Source organism: Rhineura floridana, chromosome 3, assembly GCF_030035675.1.
Source record: "Rhineura floridana isolate rRhiFlo1 chromosome 3, rRhiFlo1.hap2, whole genome shotgun sequence".
Classification (NCBI taxonomy): domain Eukaryota; kingdom Metazoa; phylum Chordata; class Lepidosauria; order Squamata; family Rhineuridae; genus Rhineura; species Rhineura floridana.
This window is the reverse complement of record NC_084482.1, coordinates 138171466-138191727: the sequence shown is the minus strand read 5'-3', so window position 1 is coordinate 138191727 and position 20262 is coordinate 138171466. Positions and strand designations below refer to the sequence as shown.

The 20262-nt window shown below is 47.1% G+C and overlaps 1 protein-coding gene across 2 annotated transcripts in view; it reads right to left on the bottom strand.

Moving 5' to 3' along the window:
- Positions 1 to 20262, bottom strand: part of ATG7 (autophagy related 7) — a 209159-nt gene that overhangs the window by 149975 nt on the left and 38922 nt on the right. For both annotated transcript variants that reach the window (XM_061618083.1, XM_061618081.1), the window contains exons 12-14: positions 8997 to 9191; positions 1671 to 1874; positions 1364 to 1479 (exon numbers count right to left, since the gene is read on the bottom strand). In XM_061618083.1, coding sequence (XP_061474067.1) covers positions 1364 to 1479; positions 1671 to 1874; positions 8997 to 9191 — 515 coding nt within the window. The remainder of the gene's footprint in view (positions 1 to 1363; positions 1480 to 1670; positions 1875 to 8996; positions 9192 to 20262) is intronic.

Here is a 20262-nt window from a genome sequence, read left to right as displayed (position 1 = left end):
GTGCCTTCTTTTTCTTCTTCATCTCCCTCTTCCCCTTCTTGCAAGTGTCAAAACCCTGGGCGGTGGCAGCAGCGGTGCTGGGATGGAGCTGAGGCAGGAGGCTGGGCTGAGGCAAGCGGGGTGGCAAGGAGCACCTCCCGCCACACCAGGACCCTGCCGTACCATGCCTCAGCTGCAGCCAGCCAGTGGTGACAGCAGTGGTAATGACCTGGGCACTCCGGATGAGCTCATCCCCTTCCAGGACGAAGGCAATGAGCAGGACAAGGGCGTGCTACGGCTGATCATGCTGGAGGAGCAATCAGCAGGTTAGGTTCCCAACGCCCGCGCTACAGCTGATCTGCTTTTCGGCAGTTTTCGCTTTTTGGCGGGGGTCTGCAATCTAACCCGCCGTATGAGTGGGGCCCTGTGCATGTGTGCGTGCGTGTGTTCAAACTTTAATGTTAAGATCTAAAGTTCAAAATCAACCATAACAGATGCAAATGTGTCTTACACAAAGTTAGGGTATGTGGTCATTACAATTAATACAAGATTTTTAAAGGTTTTTTAATACAAACAATAACAAACATTAATTCATACATATGAAATTTTTTAAAAAACAAAATTGTCTCCTGAATCAAAAGTGCCTTGAAATCATTTCAAGGGGGCTTTACATGAATGCTGTTGATAAAAATTGTCCAGAGGAACTGGATAAAAAATGAATTAATGGAAATGCACCATCCTGCACCTATTACTCTTCATCCAAGTGAAAATTTGTTAATATGTGTTTGAAAACACAAGTCGAAACGCGTCTGGCCACAATATACGCATCTTGCTCCATTGTGGCACAGATTTAAAGTCTACAAGCAAGATAACCAGCAGCTTTTATAAAAGCACTATAGTAGAAGTGTGTATTCATTCATAAGTATGGACTAAAGACTTAGGCACTTTTGATTCAGGAGAAAATTTTGTTTTTTAAAAAATGAGAAAAGGCTAGTATCTCTAAGTCTCTAAAAGTAAGTCTAAAGAGACTTAGAGATACTAATCATTTCTCAAGTTGAATGGCAGGCCATTTTATGGTTCAGTGTCATATGTGACACCACCACCTAGATTTATAGCAAGAGATTATATTACCATTTTGCACCATGACAAGATTCTTCTGCAACAAGTGAGATAACTATTTGAATGAGATTACTTATGTACAGTTATAATATCAGTCATTTATTCTTTTCTTAAAGAAGTACCTCTAAATTTCAATAAATACCTTTTTTTCCGTTTGGCAACCAATTCAGCAAAATCTTTTTTAAAATAAACCTTGTGGCCAGACATCTAGAATTATTCTTTTGAACTTTAAAAACATTACCCCACCGACACAATTGTGACTTACCCTTCTGGGTGTTGTAAAATGGATACCATTAATTCTACAGCAAGGGCTCCTGCTATCATGGCTAATCCTGGTCGACTGACAGTGCACTGTTGATCTAATGTCCGATCCCTAGTGGACTACAAAGGAATGCAGCTTTCACAATGTTATACTTTCAAGTTATTTTTATTTGCGTCATCGCCCAAAATCTTTTAAAGGATCTCAGGAAACACAGTAATTTCAAAGTGCTGTTCTGAGGGTACAGAGATGTATTAAAAAACAACCATAAAATACAACCCAATAAGTAGCAACATATGTGAAGTCTACTTACATCTCCTGGTGCCACAACATCATTGCAGAAGTAGCAACCAAGTTTGTAACCAGGAATATTTGAAAAGAGCGATGATCCCAAAAGATCAGTTGAGCCAGAGGGATTATTGCAGGGAGAATCGCCCACCTCTTGATGCTTTGGTTTCTTCAGTCCATGTCTCATCACAACAAATGTGTCAAATCCTAATGCAGCATTGATTACCAGCTGTACATCATAATAAAAAGGAAAGAAACTGATATTCAAATCAAATGCAGAAAACAAGTGAAATCCTATTTATTATATAATATGGCAGTATATTATAAATATTTATATTGATATATGGCATAGTACCACTACATCAAGGATAGCCATCATGATGCCTCTAGATGTTTTTGACTAACTCTCATCAGACTCAACCAGGATGACCAATGGTCAGGGATGATGGGAGTTGAGGTCCAACAACATCTGGAGGGCACCACGTTGGCTACCACTATGCTACATGAGCAAGTCTTGAACTCACCCCCCAATCCCTTCATGCACTGTGATTCCTTTTCTTTCTCCCTGCCTTCCAGCAAGTCATAGTTCTGCTGTTAAATCCAAACTTTAACGATGGTTTCTACTGGTACAAACCCAGATTGGAAACCATGGGTTGTATCCAATGATGCTGTTCAGAAAACAGAAGGCTTCCTTCAGCAGAAAAGGGAGAGTGGTCCATTGGACTCACCTGAAGGGTGATCTTCACAGGTACACCTGCCATCACTTTGGGCTTTACTGCCATCTAGCGTACGAAGGCAAGAATGCACTCGAGTTAAAACCTGGGCCTCAGGCCCTTCCCACTCCAGTCTTCATTTGCGACGAGTCCGAAGTGGCATATCTGAAAGGAACAAAAGGCCAAAGGCCCCAGCAGCAAGGAAAACAGGTAGAAGTGTGGAAACAGGGAAAACCATAGAAATTGTAACCTAATAATACAGGTTTTAACTGAGGAAAGACAGGGCAGAGCACAAAATATACAGCAGATAGACTATAAAAAATGGAACAAGTCATCCAGAAATCCCCCACAAGGGAGGGACGTGATGGCAGGCGTACCTGTGAAAATCACCCTTCAGGTGAGTCCAATGGACCATTTTCCACAGGTAGCCTGCCATCACTTTGGGATGTACCAACGCAGCCCCCTAATAGGGAGGAACTACAAATAGCTTACGATTCAGAAAGGACATGTTGGAGGACACATCTCCCGAAGGAGGCGTCAGCAGAAGCATAGCGATCAATCTTATAATGCTTCACAAAGGAGTTAGGGGTAGCCCATACCGCAGCTCTACATATGTCTGCAAGAGGTGCATTAGTTACAAATGCTGCCGAAGCGGTCGCTGATCTGGTGGAATGACCCGTGATGTTAGATGGCACAGGTAAGTTAAGGGACTGATACGCCAGGGCGATGCAGGCCCGTAGCCAACAGGACAAAGTGGATTTGGAGACCTTTCCCCCAAAAGTCCTAGGGTGAAAGGATACAAATAAGGATTCTGTCTGCCTGATGTCGTGCGTACGAGAGAGGTAAATTTTGAGGGCTCTCCTAACATCCAGCAAATGCCAGGCCTTTTCGAGGGGATGGACCGGCCTTGGGCAGAATGATGGAAGCACAATGTCCTGGCTACAGTGGAATACTGAGTGGACCTTGGGACAGAAGGATGGGTCTGGCCTCAGAACCACTGAATCCTTATGAAAGATGCAGAGGTGATGTGCCGATGATAAGGCTTGTAGCTCCGAAATCCGCCTCGCAGAAGTAATAGCAACGAGGAAAAGGAATTTGAAGGACAACAGTCTGAGAGGTACTGAGGCAAGAGGTTCAAACGGAGGGCGCTGTAAGGCTTGCAGGACTTTGGAGAGACTCCAGGAGGGAAAGTGGTGGCGCACAGCTGGAGAGAGGCGGGCGGACCCTCTTAAGAAGTGTTTGATGAGCGGGTGAGCACCTAAGGGGGCGGCCGACGAAGAAACGGGCAGGATTGAAGAGATGGTGGAGGCATGGCGACGCAGAGTGTTCTGTCGCAGTCCCAATGTCAGACCTCTGTATAGGAACTGTAGAACATGCTGTACAGTGGCTTGAGATGCTGGAAAACCCTTGGAGGTGCACCAGTTGGAAAAAGCACGCCAAGTACTCTGGTAAATACTAGTTGTTGACGGTCGTCTCGATGCTAGGATAGTGTCGATCACCCCCTGAGAAAGTCTGGCCGTATTCAGCTGCGTCCGTTCAAAAGCCAGGCCGTCAGACTCAACCAGGTTGGATCTGGGTGCCAAATTGGTCCCTGAGCGAGGAGATCCAGCCTGACAGGAAGGGTCCAGGGATCTACAACTGACATTGAGAGAAGGTCTGAGAAAGGAGGTCGGCGAGGCCAGTACGGTGCTATCAGGAGAATCCGAGCCCCTTCGTGCCGGAGTTTTGTCAATGTCCTGCCCAGGAGGGATATCGGAGGAAAGGCATACAGTAGCCCGCCTGGCCAAGGTGCTATCAGTGCATCCACTGCTTCTGCCATCAGCTCTAGGTACCTCGAGAAGTAGCGAGGCAGCTGGCAGTTGTGGCTGGAGGTGAAGAGGTCCACCGAGAGGGTGCCAAACCGGAGCTGGAGAAGGTGGAACACTGCCAGATGAAGCTTCCATTCTCCCGGGCTGACCTGCTGCCTGCTGAGCCAATCGGCGGTCATGTTCAGAACTCCGCTGAGATGTTCCGCCCGTAAGGACAGTAGGTGGTTCTCGGCCCAGTTGAAGATTCGGGTCACCTCTGCCTGAAGAGCCCTGGACCTGGTACCCTCCTGTCTATTGAGATGAGATTTCACACAGACATTGTCTGTACGGATGAGCACGTGCTGCAGAGAAAACAGTGGCTGGCAGTGTCGAAGGGCCAGGTGAGCAGCCCTGAGCTACAGCCAGTTTATGTTGTGACTTAGGTCCGCTGTGGACCACACGCCCTGGACAAAACTGGAGTTGCAGTGGGCTCCCCAGCCCGCCAGACTGGCATCTGTGGTGATTATGTCCCTGATTGGCTCCCGAAATGGCGTACCCTTGCTGAGGTGTGCCGTCGTTGCCCACCAGCGGAATGAGTCCCTCAGCGATGGGTCCAGCAGAATCACGCGATGGTTGGACTTGGCAAGGTCCGTCTGAAAGGGTAGGAGGGCCCATTGTAGAGGTCTTGTGTGATGTCGAGCCCACGGGACGACGTGAATTGTGGAGATCATTGACCCAAGAAGCTGCGCCAGGACCATGACATCTGCCCTGGAGCGATGTATCAATAAGGTTGCCATGGCTGTGATGGAAGCAATACGGTCTGGGGACAGAAAAAGCATTGCTAGAGACGTGTCCAGTATGGCCCCCAGGTGCTGGAGGCGCTGGGTTGGCTGCAGATGACTCTTCTCGATGTTGACCAGCTAGCCGTGAGAGTTTAGGGCCTCTAGGGTGAACTGGAGTTGTCTGCTGGCTAAGTCCTAGGAGCACGCTCGAAGGAGCAGGTCGTCCAGATGGGTAAATATGAACCCCTTGTAGACGAAGAAAAGCCACCATGGTGGCCATCACTTTGGTAAAGACTCGAGGAGCCGAGGAGAGGCCAAATGGCATGGCACGGTATTGGAAGTGGTGCTGGCCCAGTGAGAATCTCAGGAATCGTCTGTGATCCAGACAAATTGGTATGTGTAAATAAGCGTCCTTCAAGTTGATGGATGCGAGGAAATCCCCTTGTTGCAGAGCTTCCACGATTGACGCCAGTGACTCCATCTTGAAGCGGCGGTACTTGACAAAGCGGTTGACAAACTTGAGGTCTAAGACCGCCCTCCATGAAGAGTCTTGCTTGGGAACCGTGAAGAGAACGGAGTAGACGCCTTGCAGCCTTTTGGATGGAGGTACTGGCTCTATAGCGGCTATGTCTAGTAGATGATGTAGGGCATCCTGCATAACCGTCCTGTGTGTTTTGGAGATGGGGGAGAGGCAAAATCTGTCCGGGGGGTCCGCCAAAATTCTGTGTTGTACCCCTGAGTGAATATGACCCTGACCCAAAAGATGTGTGTCAGAGTGAGCCAGGAGCTTGAGTAGAAGGAGAGTCTGCCTCCAATGGGTATGGCGTCAGAACTGCCTGCGCCGACGGGTTCCTCTGCCATAAGAGGCCGAAGGGGCTTGCCTGCCTTGGTATTGGGCTCTGAGCTGGAAGCGTTGTCTGGGCCAGGGTGCCCGGAAGGAGCGGAAATCTGTAGACCTGACGTCCCATCCTCGCCCGCCAGGTCACGCCCCCCAAAAGGGCTGGAAGGAGCAGTAAGGAGTAAACCGCCGAAATGGTCTGTGGTCATCTCTTCTGGCTGTGGCTAACGGGGTCAACCAGGACAGCTTTAAGAGCATCCTCACCAAAGAGCATAGAGCCCAAGTATGGAGCCATAGACAAGTTAGTTCTGGCGGTACTGTCAGCGTCCCAATGTCGGAGCCATAGGGTACGATGAGCTACAATTTCAGCAGCAAGGGCCCGTGCTCCTTGATGGGTCGCATTCAGCGTGGCGTCAGCCACAAAGGCAGCTGCCTTGTGTAATTTGAGTAGGCCCTTTCTTAACGTGGCTGGATCCGGATTAGGGTCGTCCAAAAGGTCATCGAGCCACATCATGGAGGCCCATGAGAAGATGGAGGCAGCAGCGGAGGCCCGGATGGAATGAACAGATGCCTCGTGGTTCTTTCGTAGAACAAAGTCTAGCCGCCTCTCAGAGGGATCCTTGAACTGTGAGTCTCCCTCTTTTGGGAGGAGAGACCGAGAAACTAGATCGGAGATTGGTTGGTCCACCCCAGGGACGTTTAGGAACGACATGAATTCCGGGGCCAGGGTATACAGCTTGTTTGCCAATGGAGAGAAGCGACGCGGGCGCAGAGGACGGGTCCATTCTTCTCTAACCAGCTTGTTCATGGGATCTGGCACAGGGATAAAATGATCCACTGATCTGGGGGACTTGAGAACTCTGGCACCCCTCACAGGAGGGGCAGTAGGTTGCGTTTGTGCTGGTTGAATGCCAAGAGTGTCCATTACTCTGCGGGAAAGAGGTGTGTAATCAGCCGGGTCAAAGAGGCGATAAGAGTAGTCCTCATCCAGATCAGATTCCCCGCTCCATTCGTCAGGGTCGCCCTGCAAGAAGTTTAAGTAGTCGTCCATCCGTGAGGGCTCCCTGCCAAATCTGCCCCTGGAAACATCGAATGGATTAGGCGAGGGTAGAGGGGCATCATCATGACAGCCAGGTTGTCGTGCAGAACTGGACTGCCGCGAGACTCTAGGCTGAGAGGATAGCTGTGCTTGAGGTTGAGATTGAGAGAGGCACCCGAGCACCTCTCGCAGCTGTAGCAGGAATTCTGGAGTCAACTGAAGCCCTGAAGGGGGAGCAGCAGGTACAGAATGCTCCTGTGTAGGCAGGTGAGGTTGCACTGATGGAGTCAGAGGAGCAAGGGAGATATCGCAGTGGCGAGGAGTTTGGCTGGGGAAGCCTTCAAATTCATCGTCCGATGACCCAGAAGGAGACTGAAAGAGAGCAGGTATGGCTTCTTGCGCAGTCTTCTCCAGGATCGGGGCCGAGACATATTGTGCCCTCTTGTGCGCACCGTTGGCAGACAGGTGTTTAGTCTTGGCTTTAGTGTGCTTATGTTTAGATGGTTTATGTGGAGGTGGGGCGATGCCCTGACGACTTGCCCCTGAAGTTTGTGCCACCTCTGGATTCTGATCTGCCATATCAGGTTCTGGATCACGCACACAATGGGGAAGGTGAAGTGCCAGTTCTGTGCTGTAAGATGGTAAGGAGCAGGATGCACACTGGGAAGCAAGATGCCAAGAGAAAATTGACTAAGTTCACTATGGCATCCAAAAATAAATGGGTACACGCCCACAATGCAAGTATTGATGCCACACTAAGCAATCAGGACTCCAAAAAGGGAAGTAGAGATGCAATATTGGCCACCAGCTACGTACATGCACACAATGGGGAAGGTGCGAGACCGCTACAGTACACTGCCAGGAAAAAAGTGCTTTTAAAGCGCAGCGTGGCCAGGGCTAGATACACGCACACAATGGGGAAAGTGTGGTACCACCAATGTGCACTGAAGAAACTAGAGCACCACCAGAAAAAAGGGGCTTGCCTCAGAATATGGTGCACATAAGTAGATACACACACACAATGGGGAAGGTGTGGTATCACTTAAACACAGCTTGCTCAGGCTAAGCAGGCCTCACAGGCCGCAAAACTAGGAAAACATCAGAAACAAAAGCGAAACTAAAATAAAAATGGCGGCCAGGAGATCGGGCAGCCTAAAAAGAGCCTCTGCAGGGTTTAAGGGGCAGCCGGGAGGAGCCGCTGCCTTTTAGGGTCCAACTGCCTCGGACGAAGGCAAGAATGAAGACTGGAGTGGGAAGGGCCTGAGGCCCAGGTTTTAACTCGAGTGCATTCTTGCCTTCGGATGCTAGATGGCAGTAAAGCCCAAAGTGATGGCACGCTATCTGTGGAAAAATGCCATTTTCAGCAATTCCCCTTCCCTCCCTGCAGTCCCAGTGCTGGCCTTAAATCTCCTACAGAATGTTCTGTACCGTCTGGACCAGATGCAGGGGTTGTAGAGCGAAGGATGAACCACCAAAAATGGTTTTCCACAAAAATGTATTTGTTTTCCATCATAGCTTTTTTTAAGTTCAAGTCGGAGAAGCAGCTGAAGAGGGAAACTAAAAACCCAAACCCTAGAGATCAGATAGAGTTGCCAGCATCCTTAAGTGTTCAACAGTGAGCTCCTAGGTTACTGAGAGAATTGCATAATTACGTTAATGAAATTTATGTTTATTAAATAGGATATACATCCTGCCCTTCAATAAAATTGATCAGGGATTTACTAGTTTATCAGCTAAATTAAATCAACATAAAAACATAAAGCAAGAAAAAGGCAGCAGAAGGCCAGATCAAAACTCAGAGCTATATATTTTAACAAAATACATTCCTCATTATTAATTGCCAGGGAAGTATGCACAGAAGTGTTCCTGGATATCACTTCTCTTCAAAATATTAAGAAGCATGCACAGGGACCCATAATAAAGGCCAGCCAAGCTTCCAATACAAAAGTGGAACTGAACAAATGGCACTCTTTAACACTGACAACTTAATTGCTTTCAGTCTGACGAAGATTTCAAGCAGGAGGCAGCTAAGAATATTAAGTCACTGGGAACTTTTTGCAGTTGAAGAGTTTGATTCATGTTTAATCAGCAACCTCAAATAGCTGGCAAATGCTTTTGAATGGCCATCACAAACTACAATGCGCTGCTTACATCATGGCCTCTGGGATGCTAACAAAGGACACACACAGTACCTTTCTCTTGCTGGCTGCGATAACAGCAGGAAGCCATCGGCTTTCCCTGGTATCCATTAACAAAAAAATGACATCATGAGCATCGATGAGTTTTTCTAGCTGGGTGACATCCTTGTGGGCCTGCTCCAAGGTGACTTCAGAAAAATTTACTGGGTGACCTGGCATAGGGATACTCATATTAAAACCTTCAGCATTCTAAAAAAACAAGAAAAGAAGAATGCACATTTTCACACAAAAAAACTTTTAAGCATAGCTTGTTTGTTTATTTGAAGTAATTCAGCTTGCAGCAAATTTGCAATATTGAGAAGGACATAATTATTTTTAACACCACCACATGCAATATCTCAGCTGCAGTTAGAATCGCTCTTGGGTTACAGCAGGGGTTGCTTTGGCCCTATGCTGCAGCAGCAAGTATATAACATGCTGACAAAATTGACAGACCAATGGATTGGTTAAACAGAACAGGTGTCAGGCCACTGGAAAAGTAAATAGGCTAGAAAATAAATAAATAAATAAATAAATCACACTTAAATATGCTGACAAAATTGACAGACCAATGGATTGGTTAAACAGAACAGGTGTCAGCCCACTGGAAAAGTAAATAGGCTAGAAAATAAATAAATAAATAAATCACACTTAAAGAGAGTTATGGTCATTTCATAAAGGATCCGTTACTTGACAGCTGCTTTATAAATATTTAATGCAGTTGATTGTGCCTTTTTTAAAAAAAGTATAATTAATGTAAACCGAGGGAGGGGAACCATTTCTGTCCAACCAGCCAGATCTTATTCTTCCTGAACCCTTGCAAGCCCACCTGACAATCACATGACAGCATAGTGACATCAAGTGATGCTGTGCTTTGAAGACCCAATTGTTGGGACTTCAAAGCGCAGTGTGGGCTGTTTGAAAGCCCATTGCAAGTAGCCCCATTCTACTCCTTAAACCTCTGAAAATCTCTCGAGGTTTAAAGAGCAGCACAGGGTTATTAGCAAAGGACTGTTTGAAAGCCCTTGTTCCTGAAACCCCTGTTCTGCTCATTAAAGCTCCAAAAACTGGAGGTTCAAAGAGCATAGCAAGTACTTTGGGAAAGGACTTTCAAACAGTGCCAATCTGCTCTTTGAACCTCCAATTTCTGGAGGTTCAAAGAGCACCCTTGGGAGGAGGAGGAGTTTTCATTGAATGGAAACTGCTTCCCTGTCCTTGTGCAAGGCACAACTGATGGTGAGAATGCATCTTGCTCCAGCAAAGGAACAATCAGGAGCACATGACCTGGTAGGCCAAATTAGACCTGTGGACTAAACATCAAGAGCCCTCTCAGAGACTGTAGTGTTTCTGACATAACGGGCAATTGTTACTAATCTATCCAGATGATGTCTCCTCTATGAACTCCCCATTTTTTAAATGTTTTTAAAGATGTTTTGGTTTTAATCTGTTTTAAAGTGCTTTTTGTGTTTTTGTTTGCTGCCGTGGGCTCCTTCTGGGAGGAAGGGCAGGATATAAATTTAATAAATAAATCCCCATTTTCCAACAGAAAAAATAAAATCTGCAGCTGATCAAAAATAGCCATTTGTGCACCAGTAAGCCTAATTATGTATGCTGCACTGCAGCAATGATAGGTATATCACTATCATGGGCACTAACCAGATGGTGCGCATGATATTATGATATTGTATTGTATTTTTATACCTGTGTTTATTTTTCTTGTAAGCTGCCTTGAGGGCCATATGCTCAGAGGCACATTACCAAATTCTTCCAAGCTACACAGGAAGTGGATTGGACTGTGAAAGACCAACCCATATTGTGTTTGCATTTTGACAAATTTGTAGGGCAGTCCAATATCTCAGAGAGGTGGTGAGGTCCCCTGCTACTCGGGTGCATTCACTATAGCTGCACAATTTCCCTGCTTTTTAAAGTTTGATAGAAATTTCTGTTGGCTATAGGTATGTTCTTAAACCGCAAGGTTTTTTGCCTATTAGCGAATTTCTCTGCTTTTTAATCTGGCAGGTAAGAAATGGGATCCTGTCCAAGTTTGCTGAGAATGAATTGATCATTTGCATGCTTATTGAGTTCAGTGGGATTTACTCCCCTGCAATCATGCTTAGGATAGGTGAAACTGACCACAGGGGATGGGGAGGGGGGAGGAGGAGGGAGGAAGGAGGGAGGGAGGGAGGGAGGGGAGGAAATGCAGAGGGGAGGACTGGGATGGGAACAGGCAGGGGGGGAAGGGAGGAGAAGGACAGGTTTGATAATTTGTATGTTTATTGAATTCAGTGTGATTTACTCTCGTGCAATCATGCTTAGGATAGCTAAAAGTGACCGGGGGGGGAGGGGAGAGGGCTGGAGTGGGCAGGGAAGTAGAAAGAAGGAAGAGGGGAGGGGAGGAAGAAGGGAGAGGAGAGGGGAAGGAGGGGAAAAGCAGGTCTGATCATTTGCATGCTTATTGAGTTCAATGACATTTACTCCTATGCAATCATGCTTAGGATAGGAAAAACTGACCATGGGGGAGGAGGAGGGGGGAGGGGCATATTGGAAGGGTACAAAGGAAGGGGGAGGGAGGGCAGGTTTGATCACTTGCATGCTTATAGAGTTCAATGGCATTTACTTCTGCGCAATCATGCTTCAGATAGGTAAAGTGACCATGGGGATGAGGAAGGGGAAGGAAGGGATTGGAAGGGCATGGGTAGGGAGGGGATAGGCGGGAGGATTAAGGAGGGTGGGTTTGATCATTTGCATACTTTTTTAGTTCAATGGGATTTATTTCTGTGCTATCATGTTTGAAAATGGAAATGGACTGCCTTCAAGTCAATCCTGACTTATGTTGACCCTATGAATAGGGTTTTCATGGTAAACGGTATTGAGAGGTGGCAGTGACTGGCCCAAGGTCACCCAGTATGCTTCATGGCTGTGTGGGGATTCGAATCCTGGTCTCCCCAGTCGTAGTCCAATACTGACCTGGGAGAGGGGTGGGGAGGGAAGGAGATTGGGTGGGTGGGCACTGGGCAGAGGGGAAGCCCCTTTCCTTTCCAAAAGGAAAACATTGTGAACAGTATCATTGCTTTTCACCGTTTCCCCCACCTTTTTATTCTACAGCAGGCACATGTAGCCGCCCAACCAAATTTAAACCAAAGCTGTCCCTGGCCACATCCACACCAGGCCTTTATTTGGACAGTCATGGCTTCTCTCAAAGAATCCTGGGAAGTGTAGTTAGTGAAGGGTGCTGAAAGTTGCTAGGAGACGCCCTGTTCCCCTCACAGACTTCAATCAGAGTGGCTGACTGTTAAACCAGTCTGGCCACTGAAGCTCTCTCAGTAGAAGAGGAGTCTCCTCTCAGCACCTTTCACAAACCACACTTCCCAAGATTCTCTGAGGGAAACCATGACTGTCTCAAGTGAAATCAAAGTCTGGTATGGGTGTGGCCCTCTGATTAGGCAAGCCTAGCAGCTGTGAGTCTGGCTTTTAGAACTCTGACAGTTGGTTCTTACTGAGCATGCCCCATGTTATCACAGGGTCTCAGCCATTTTTAAAAAAAATTAATTAAAAATCAGCCAGGCATTTTTTTAACTTTTAAACTGTAGAAGATGAAGGTCAGAGTATGGGGCAAGGTCAGTATTAGGATTACAGGTACTCTGTGAACATGGCTGATTTTTAATGAATTTCAACAGATTACAAGAAAAAAGTCCAAAAGGGTTCTCGGTATTTTTCCTCTCTTTTTAGACTTTGAACTCTAGATTCTTTCTGACTGTTTTGTGTATCACCATGAAAATTGACAGGGTTGTTAAGCAAGCGTTTCTGAGTTCAGAACTATATGTTTTGTAAGGTTTTGTTTTGAAATGAGCTTATGGGAAGCATCAGAATGGCATGGGGGGTATTTTCAATTTAATATTGCAGAATGTGAAAAATCATCATGGCTGTATAATAATAATATTACTATCAACAGCCAGGAAACAAGTCCATCTATCTTTCTCTGCCATTTTGAATGGGCTGCCTATTTTCCAATGTCTGTCTTCCACCACCCACTGTATATCAACTCTATCCAGCACTTTCCACAGTAAAAAAAGCAAAGCAAACAAAAACCAGAGTAGGGCTTCAACAGAAGCACCAACAATGTCAACTGGAAAATCCCCTAGGAGCATTACAGGATCATTTGATTCCATGAGTCTCCGGGGGCAGATTATCTGAAGAGGACCCCACTCCTGCAAGAAGACATTATCATTGCTAGCCCAGATGTCGCCAGGGAATGATCCACCCACAAATCAACAGGCTTTCTACAACCCCCCCATCCAGCTGCCCACTCTATAGCAAAGAACAGATCAAGGGTGTATCCTTCCACATATTTTGAGTTTGAGCCCCACAGTTATTGTTTTGCCTGAATCCACTGAAGTCAGACACGAATGAGGTATGCTTTTCTTTAGTAGGTTTAATAGAAAGTTTCAGTTCAGAGAGCTTCATGAATCAGCTTACAGGTTACATAGAATTCAGCATCTTTACTAGGAGATGCCAGTGCTTCGACTGAGGGTCCTTCCATGATGTTTTAAATTTATTTTTCTGATAAAAGAGTGTGTTTGTAATAACAAGATTATGCTTTGCACATTTAGTCAGAAGTAGAATGCCATTCAGGTTGCTATTGCCAACTCCTTCTTTCCCAATGGTTTCTGGCCATAAATCGAAATCACGCCCAACTCTTGCATTGAAATCAACTAAGAGGATAATTTTATCCTCCTTAGGTATCTCTGATAAGATGGTCTCCAGCTAGGTATAACATTTTTCCTTGATGTCTTCATCAGCATCTAATGTTGGTGCATAAGCACTTACAATAGTTGCCTGCTGGTTTTTAGCAAGTTTTAACCAGAGAGTTGAGAGTCGTTCATTAATGCCAATAGGAACTTCTGACAAGAGCTTCACAAGATTATTGTTAATAGCAAAGCCTACTCCATGTATTTGTCATTCTTGTTCTGGCAGTCCTTTCCAGAAGAAAGTATAACCTCCTTTTTCTTCCCTCAGTTGTCCTTCTCCTGCTCTTCGAGTTTCTTGGAGTGCTTCTATGTCAATATTAAAATGTCTCAACTCCCTCACGATGATGGCAGTCCTGAGTTTAGAACATTCACTATCTGTACTGTCCAGTAATGTCTGTATATTTCCTGTTCCAAAATTCAATTGTCTTTTGCGACCGCTAAATGGTGACCCCACTGGCTGCGGTAATCCAGTCAGGGAGAGAGATAAGGCAGACTATGTTTAGGGCACCTTTTCTAGCCCCCTCCCCATACGGGGTGAGCAGAGTGGATCCTGAATAGGACTGCTCAGTCATGGGTATAGCTGCCAAACTACTCAACTGCCTAGGTCCTTGAGCCAGGACGACTGAGTCTGTATCCACCACCCATGTGCCGGTCCATGACTAGGGGCTTCTGGATTTCACAGTCCTACCCACGTTGCCATTCACCGATCGCCATTGGACTTTTGGTTTGGTTTGGTTTGCTTGGAAGACGCCTGTGTGTGAATTTGTTTTATGTGGGGAGATCGGTGCACGACGATCTACCACAATCTTGACAGAAAAAGGCTTTGATCCAATGGCATAGATACCACAACGATTGGAAGTCTTTTATCTGCTGCAGCCTTCATCTGCATTCACAGCCGTTGTAACATACACATTGTTATCTTCCACCTGTTCTGCAACTGAGGACTTTCTTGGATCGTTCTGTGCCTGGTTCCTCTCCCTTGACCTTACCGCCATGGGTGACCCTGCTGGGAGTACATGACTCCTGACAGCATCACTCACAGGGTTCATTGGAACACACAAGCCTACTCACCGCTGCAAGGTGACGATCCAGCGAGGGGATCTCCTGGATTACATAATTGTCCATGCCAGAGATCGTTGTGATGTACTCCTCACTAGGGCCATGACGAGTGCTGATGACTGCTGGACAGATCACCAATTAATTCGATCCACTATGGCCATTAATATTGTTCCTCAACGTAGGCTCCGAGGAAGAAAACCAAGGTGTAAAATGAACATCCATGCCCTTCAAGATCCTATTAAGCGAGCCTGCTTTCAAACAACTCTCAAGAAACATCTACCTACGGAACACCCTGAAAATGCTGAGGAACACTGGATTAAACTGAAGACATCCATTATTGCAGCATGTGAACAAACTATTGGATACCAAACTAAGAAACATCAGGATTGGTTTGATGAGAATGATAGTGAGATTGAACATATATAATTGACAAGAAAAGGAAAGCCTTCCAGATATGGTAGAAAGACATTAACTGTGCTGCTAAGAAAAAAATCTATGCCAAATGCAAAGGCTGAGGTCCAAAGAAGAACTAGAGAACTTAAGAATGCCTGGTGGATAAAAAAAAGCTCAAGAAATCCAGCACTTGGAGATGCTCACGATGCACTGGCCTTTTTTTAATGCCACAAAGGCCATCTATGGACCAACAAATTATGGTACAAATCCCTTACGTTCAATAGATGGTAGCAAACTTCTTAAGGATAAAGAGTTTATTGCACTGCACTGGAAAGAGCATTACCACAACCTCCTTAATTGTAACTCTATCATGACTGATGAGGTCTTCTCACAAATTCCACAACAACAAACTAGAGACGAGCTTGCAGTATCCCCTAATTTGGATGAAGTCAGTAAAGCCATCAATCAAATGACCTCATGGGATTCCTGCTGAAGTCTTTAAAGGAGGGCCTGAACTTACACAACAACTTCATAAGCTCATTGAAAAAATCTGGATGAGGGTAGAGATCCCAGAAGACTTTAGGGATACCATAATTATCACCCTTTTTAAGAAGGGTGATAGAACAGATTGCAGGAACTATCAAGGTATCTCTCTTCTTGCTACCGCAGGTAAAATCCTTGCAAGGATCCTCGCAAATCACCTCCTGCCGATCTCAGAGGATGTCCTCCCCGAATCTCAAAATGGCTTCTGCCCTTCCAGGGGGACAGTGGACATGATCTTCAAGAAAAATGCCGGGAGCAGAATCAACCTTTATATATGATGTTTATTGACCTGACTGAAGCCTTTGACACTGTGAATCAAACCGCTCTTTGGACCATCCTTCTGAAAACTGGATGGCCTCATAAATTTGTGAATATTTTGCGACTCCTTCATGACAACATGACAGCAACAATTTTGGACAGCAATGGCTTTCAGAGCAATCCATTCAGAGTCGGATCAGGCGTAAAACAGGGATGCGTCATTGCTCCTACCTTATTTGCCATCTTCATTGCTATAATTCTACACTTTATTGACGGGAAACTTCCTACTAGTGTGGAAATCATCTATCGAACAGATGGAAAGCTTTTTAATCTCAGTAGGCTGAAAGCAAAAAGTAAGGTAATGCCAACCTCTGTCGTAGAACTTCAGTATGCCAATGATAATGTAGTCTCTGCACATTCAGAGAAAGATCTTCAAGTATGTGGATAGATAACATATGGCTTCCCTTGCATAAGCAGAAAGGCTTTTGAGCCAATAGAAAGCAACTGCTAATGGAGGGACATGCTATTTTTGCTAATTCCCCTTTCAGCTGCAGCTCTGAGTGCCCCCCCAATTTTGTCCTACATAGTCCCCCAACCCTCCATCATAATAGATTTTTGGGGGACACTTCAGGATGCAGGGGGATGGGGGAGTTGGCAACATCCCTTCCCCTCCTCCTCCAATTAGAAGATGCCTCCACTGGAGCAACAGTGCAAGGAGAATCAACTGGATTCTGCCCATACAGACTATTTTTCCTGAAAAAGTAAGCTGATGTGCCTACTCTCATGCAAAGATAATTAGAAATAGATGTATGTTGAGCCTCAGCTAAACCAGAATGGACAGGGAAGGGGGAGGCATGAGTTTCAGGCACCTCCGCCGCCAGAGGAAGCAGAGTTGGGAATTGTTGAGTCTGGACAGGACCTTGCGGGTGGGGGTCAGCCTGCACACCAGCCAATTCCCACAGTTACCGCACTCTCAGAGGAACAGAGAGAGCCACCCCCAGCTGATGCAGAAGACTTGTTGGGGGAAGCTCCAGAGACAGTGCCAGCTCCTCCCTTGCCAAGCAGTTCCCAGGAGGATTCCAGTGTGGCACAGCCCCCTGATCTTGAGCCTGTTGCTCAGGAGCAGGTGTCTTCCGATGAGCCGTTGGAAGCATGCCCTCTGTTCCCGTGCTCCCGCCGCCGTGAGAAACGGACAGGGCAAAAACAGGAATTACGTAGGAGTCAGAGATTACGTTCGAAAACGTTCCCTTCATAAGCTTGCCGCTTAAAGTGGAGAGTCGTTGAGTCAACTTCCTTCACACGCTGCAGAGCATGTCTAGAGTATAGTTAGGGATTCTAGTGAGTTAGTGCAGGGTTTCCTATGAAGCGTAATGCTTTTGATGTATCCATTACTCTAATAAAATGAGATTTACTTGCACCCACACTTCAACCTCATTCTTTTGGCTCTGGACGGGACAGATTGACTCAACCACCATCCCTACTCGAATCTGTTCCCATGGCGGATGACATGGACCAGAACGGAGCAAGAGGGGGAGTACCTATCACCATGGAAGCCTTGTATGCCGAGATCCAGAACCTCCGAGTGACTACGCAAGCCCTACAAGCCGAGAACCAAAACCTCAGAGCCGCAACGCAAGCCTTGCAAGTGGATAACCAGAATCTCCATGCCTTGGTTGCCCAAGTCCAGGCTGTGCCCCCCGGGGTGGCAGCCCCTGTGAAGTCTCCAGTGGGGCTCACCGTGTGATACGGGGGCCAGAGTGAACAGTTTGCCACGTTTCTAGCCCAATGTGAGTTGTACATTCAGGTGCGTAGAGCTGAGTTCCCAACTGATGATGCGAAGGTGGCATTCATCATCAGTTTATTGGAAGGGGAAGCAGCAAAATGGGCCACCCCGTATTTGATTCGCAACGACCATTTAAGAATGCGATGGGGGACATGTTCCGAGACTCCCAGAGGAAGGAGACGGTCGCCCGCCAACTAGGGGCCCTGAGACAGGTAAAGGGGTCCGTGGGATTGTACACCAATGCTTTTCATGTTTTGTCTCAAGAGACAGAGTACAATGATCCAGCTTTGATGTACTTTTACAGAAATGGACTGAGTCCAGAAGTTTTGGATGAACTGGTGCACTCCACACACCCCGACTCACTGAGGGGTTTGATTCAACTGAGTCTGCAGATAGACAGCCGTCTAGAAGGAAGGAAGTTGGAGTGGAGAATGGAACCTTCCCGGAACCAGGTTGCTACTCCACTGCCCCGTGTGCGCCCAGTGCCCAATCCTGGCGTCCCTACTGTCTTGGGAGAGGAGCCCATGCAGATTGGGGGGGCTAGACCGCGATTGACAGAGGAGGAGAGGGAAAGGCGCCGGAGAGAAGGACTGTGTCTCTACTGCGGAAAGCCGGGCCACCACACCCGAAATTGTGCAGCCAAAACCGGAAGACCCCAGCCGCCGGAAAACTTCACATCCCAGCTCTCATAGAGGCTAGAGAGTTGGGGGATGCCACAGACACTGAGCCTCCGCCATGACCCCTTCCATCCCAAGGGGCTCTCCTGTTGCCCATTCGCATCACCCTACCCTCAGGCAAGAGCTTCTCACCCAAGGCTATGATTGACAGCGGAGCATCTTCTTGTTTCATAGACCGAGAGTTAGCGCTACACCATGCTATTCCCACACGAGAACTGAGTCAGCCGTTGGCAGTGGAAACTATAGATGGCCGGCCTCTGAAGTCTGGGGGGGTGACCCGGGTGACTGAGGCTGTGGAAGTGATGGTCTCTGGACATAGGGAAGACCTGTCGTTCTATGTGGCGTCCTTGCCGCGCTTCCCGGTGGTGTTGGGCATGCCTTGGTTGGTTAGGCACAACCCCACAATCCTTTGGGATGAAGCTGTGGTGGTTTTTACCTCCAAGTACTGCCATCAACATTGCCAGCCTGAAGAGGAGCCACAGGTGTTGGCAGGGGCGCCTTCCCCAAGAGAGATAACTTTGCCCACCAAGTATGGGAGCTTTCGGGACGTCTTCGACAAAAAGGAAGCGGAGCAACTGCCCCCTCACCGGCCCTATGATTGTGCCATTGACTTGGTGCCTGGGGCACGCATCCCCGCCAGGCGGATCTACTCTCTATCTGAACCAGAGTTGGCAGCGCTAAGGGAGTTTCTGGATACCAATTTGAAGAAAGGCTTCATTCGCCCTTCACAATCCCCAGCTAGTGCACCCGTTGTTTGTGAAGAAATAAGGGGGGAGTTCCGTCCCTGTAATGATTATAGAGCCCTAAACCAGCTCACAATCCCCAACAGTTACCCGCTGCCGCTCATCAGGGAAATGTTGGAGCGGTTGCGTTCCGCCAAAATTTTCACGAAGCTGGATTTGAGAGGAGTTTACAACTTGGTGCGGATTAAGGAGGGGCACGAGTGGAAGACTGCGTTTAAGACCCGTTACGGTCAGTTTGAGTATTTAGTAATGCCATATGGGCTGTCGGGAGCACCTAGAGTCTTCCAAAATTTCATGAATGACATCTTCCGGGACTTTGTGGACCGCTTCATGATAGTTTATTTGGATGATACTCTGATTTACTCAAATACTCCTGAAGAACACGACTCACATGTGCGTGCAGTGCTGCAGAAGTTACGGGAACACCGCCTTTACGCGAAGCTGGAAAAGTGTGGGTTTGACCTAACCACGTTGGACTTTCTGGGGTATCGGGTCTCTCCGGCAGGAGTAGAGATGGACCCAGAAAAGGTTCGTTGTGTACTCATGTGGCAACCCCCCAAGACCAAGAAGGATTTGCAATGCTTCTTGGGGTTTGCCAATTACTACCATCGGTTCATAGCCAATTACTCCAATCAGACTGCACCGCTCACAGACTGCCTGAAGGGCTCAAGACCTTTCCAATGGACAGAAGCTGCACAAGAGGCGTTCGAGAGCCTGAAGCGAAGGTTTGCTACTGAACCCATCCTACAGCATGCCGATCCCGCACTCCCTTTTGTGGTAGAGTCGGATGCGTCAGACGTAGCGATCAGAGCGGTTCTTTTGCAACCTGCCCAGAAAGGGGGAGGACTGAAACCTTGTGCCTACTTTTCCAGAAAGTTAACCGACTCTGAACAAAACTACACTGTGTGGGAAAAGGAGCTATTAGCCATTAGAGATGCCTTTCAAGCCTGGAGACACCATCTGGAAGGGGCGCAGCATGAAATTGAGGTGCGCACGGACCATCATAATCTAGAGAGTCTCCTTACCGCCCATAAACTCAATCAGAGGCAAGTGTGCTGGGCCCAGTTCTTCGCACGG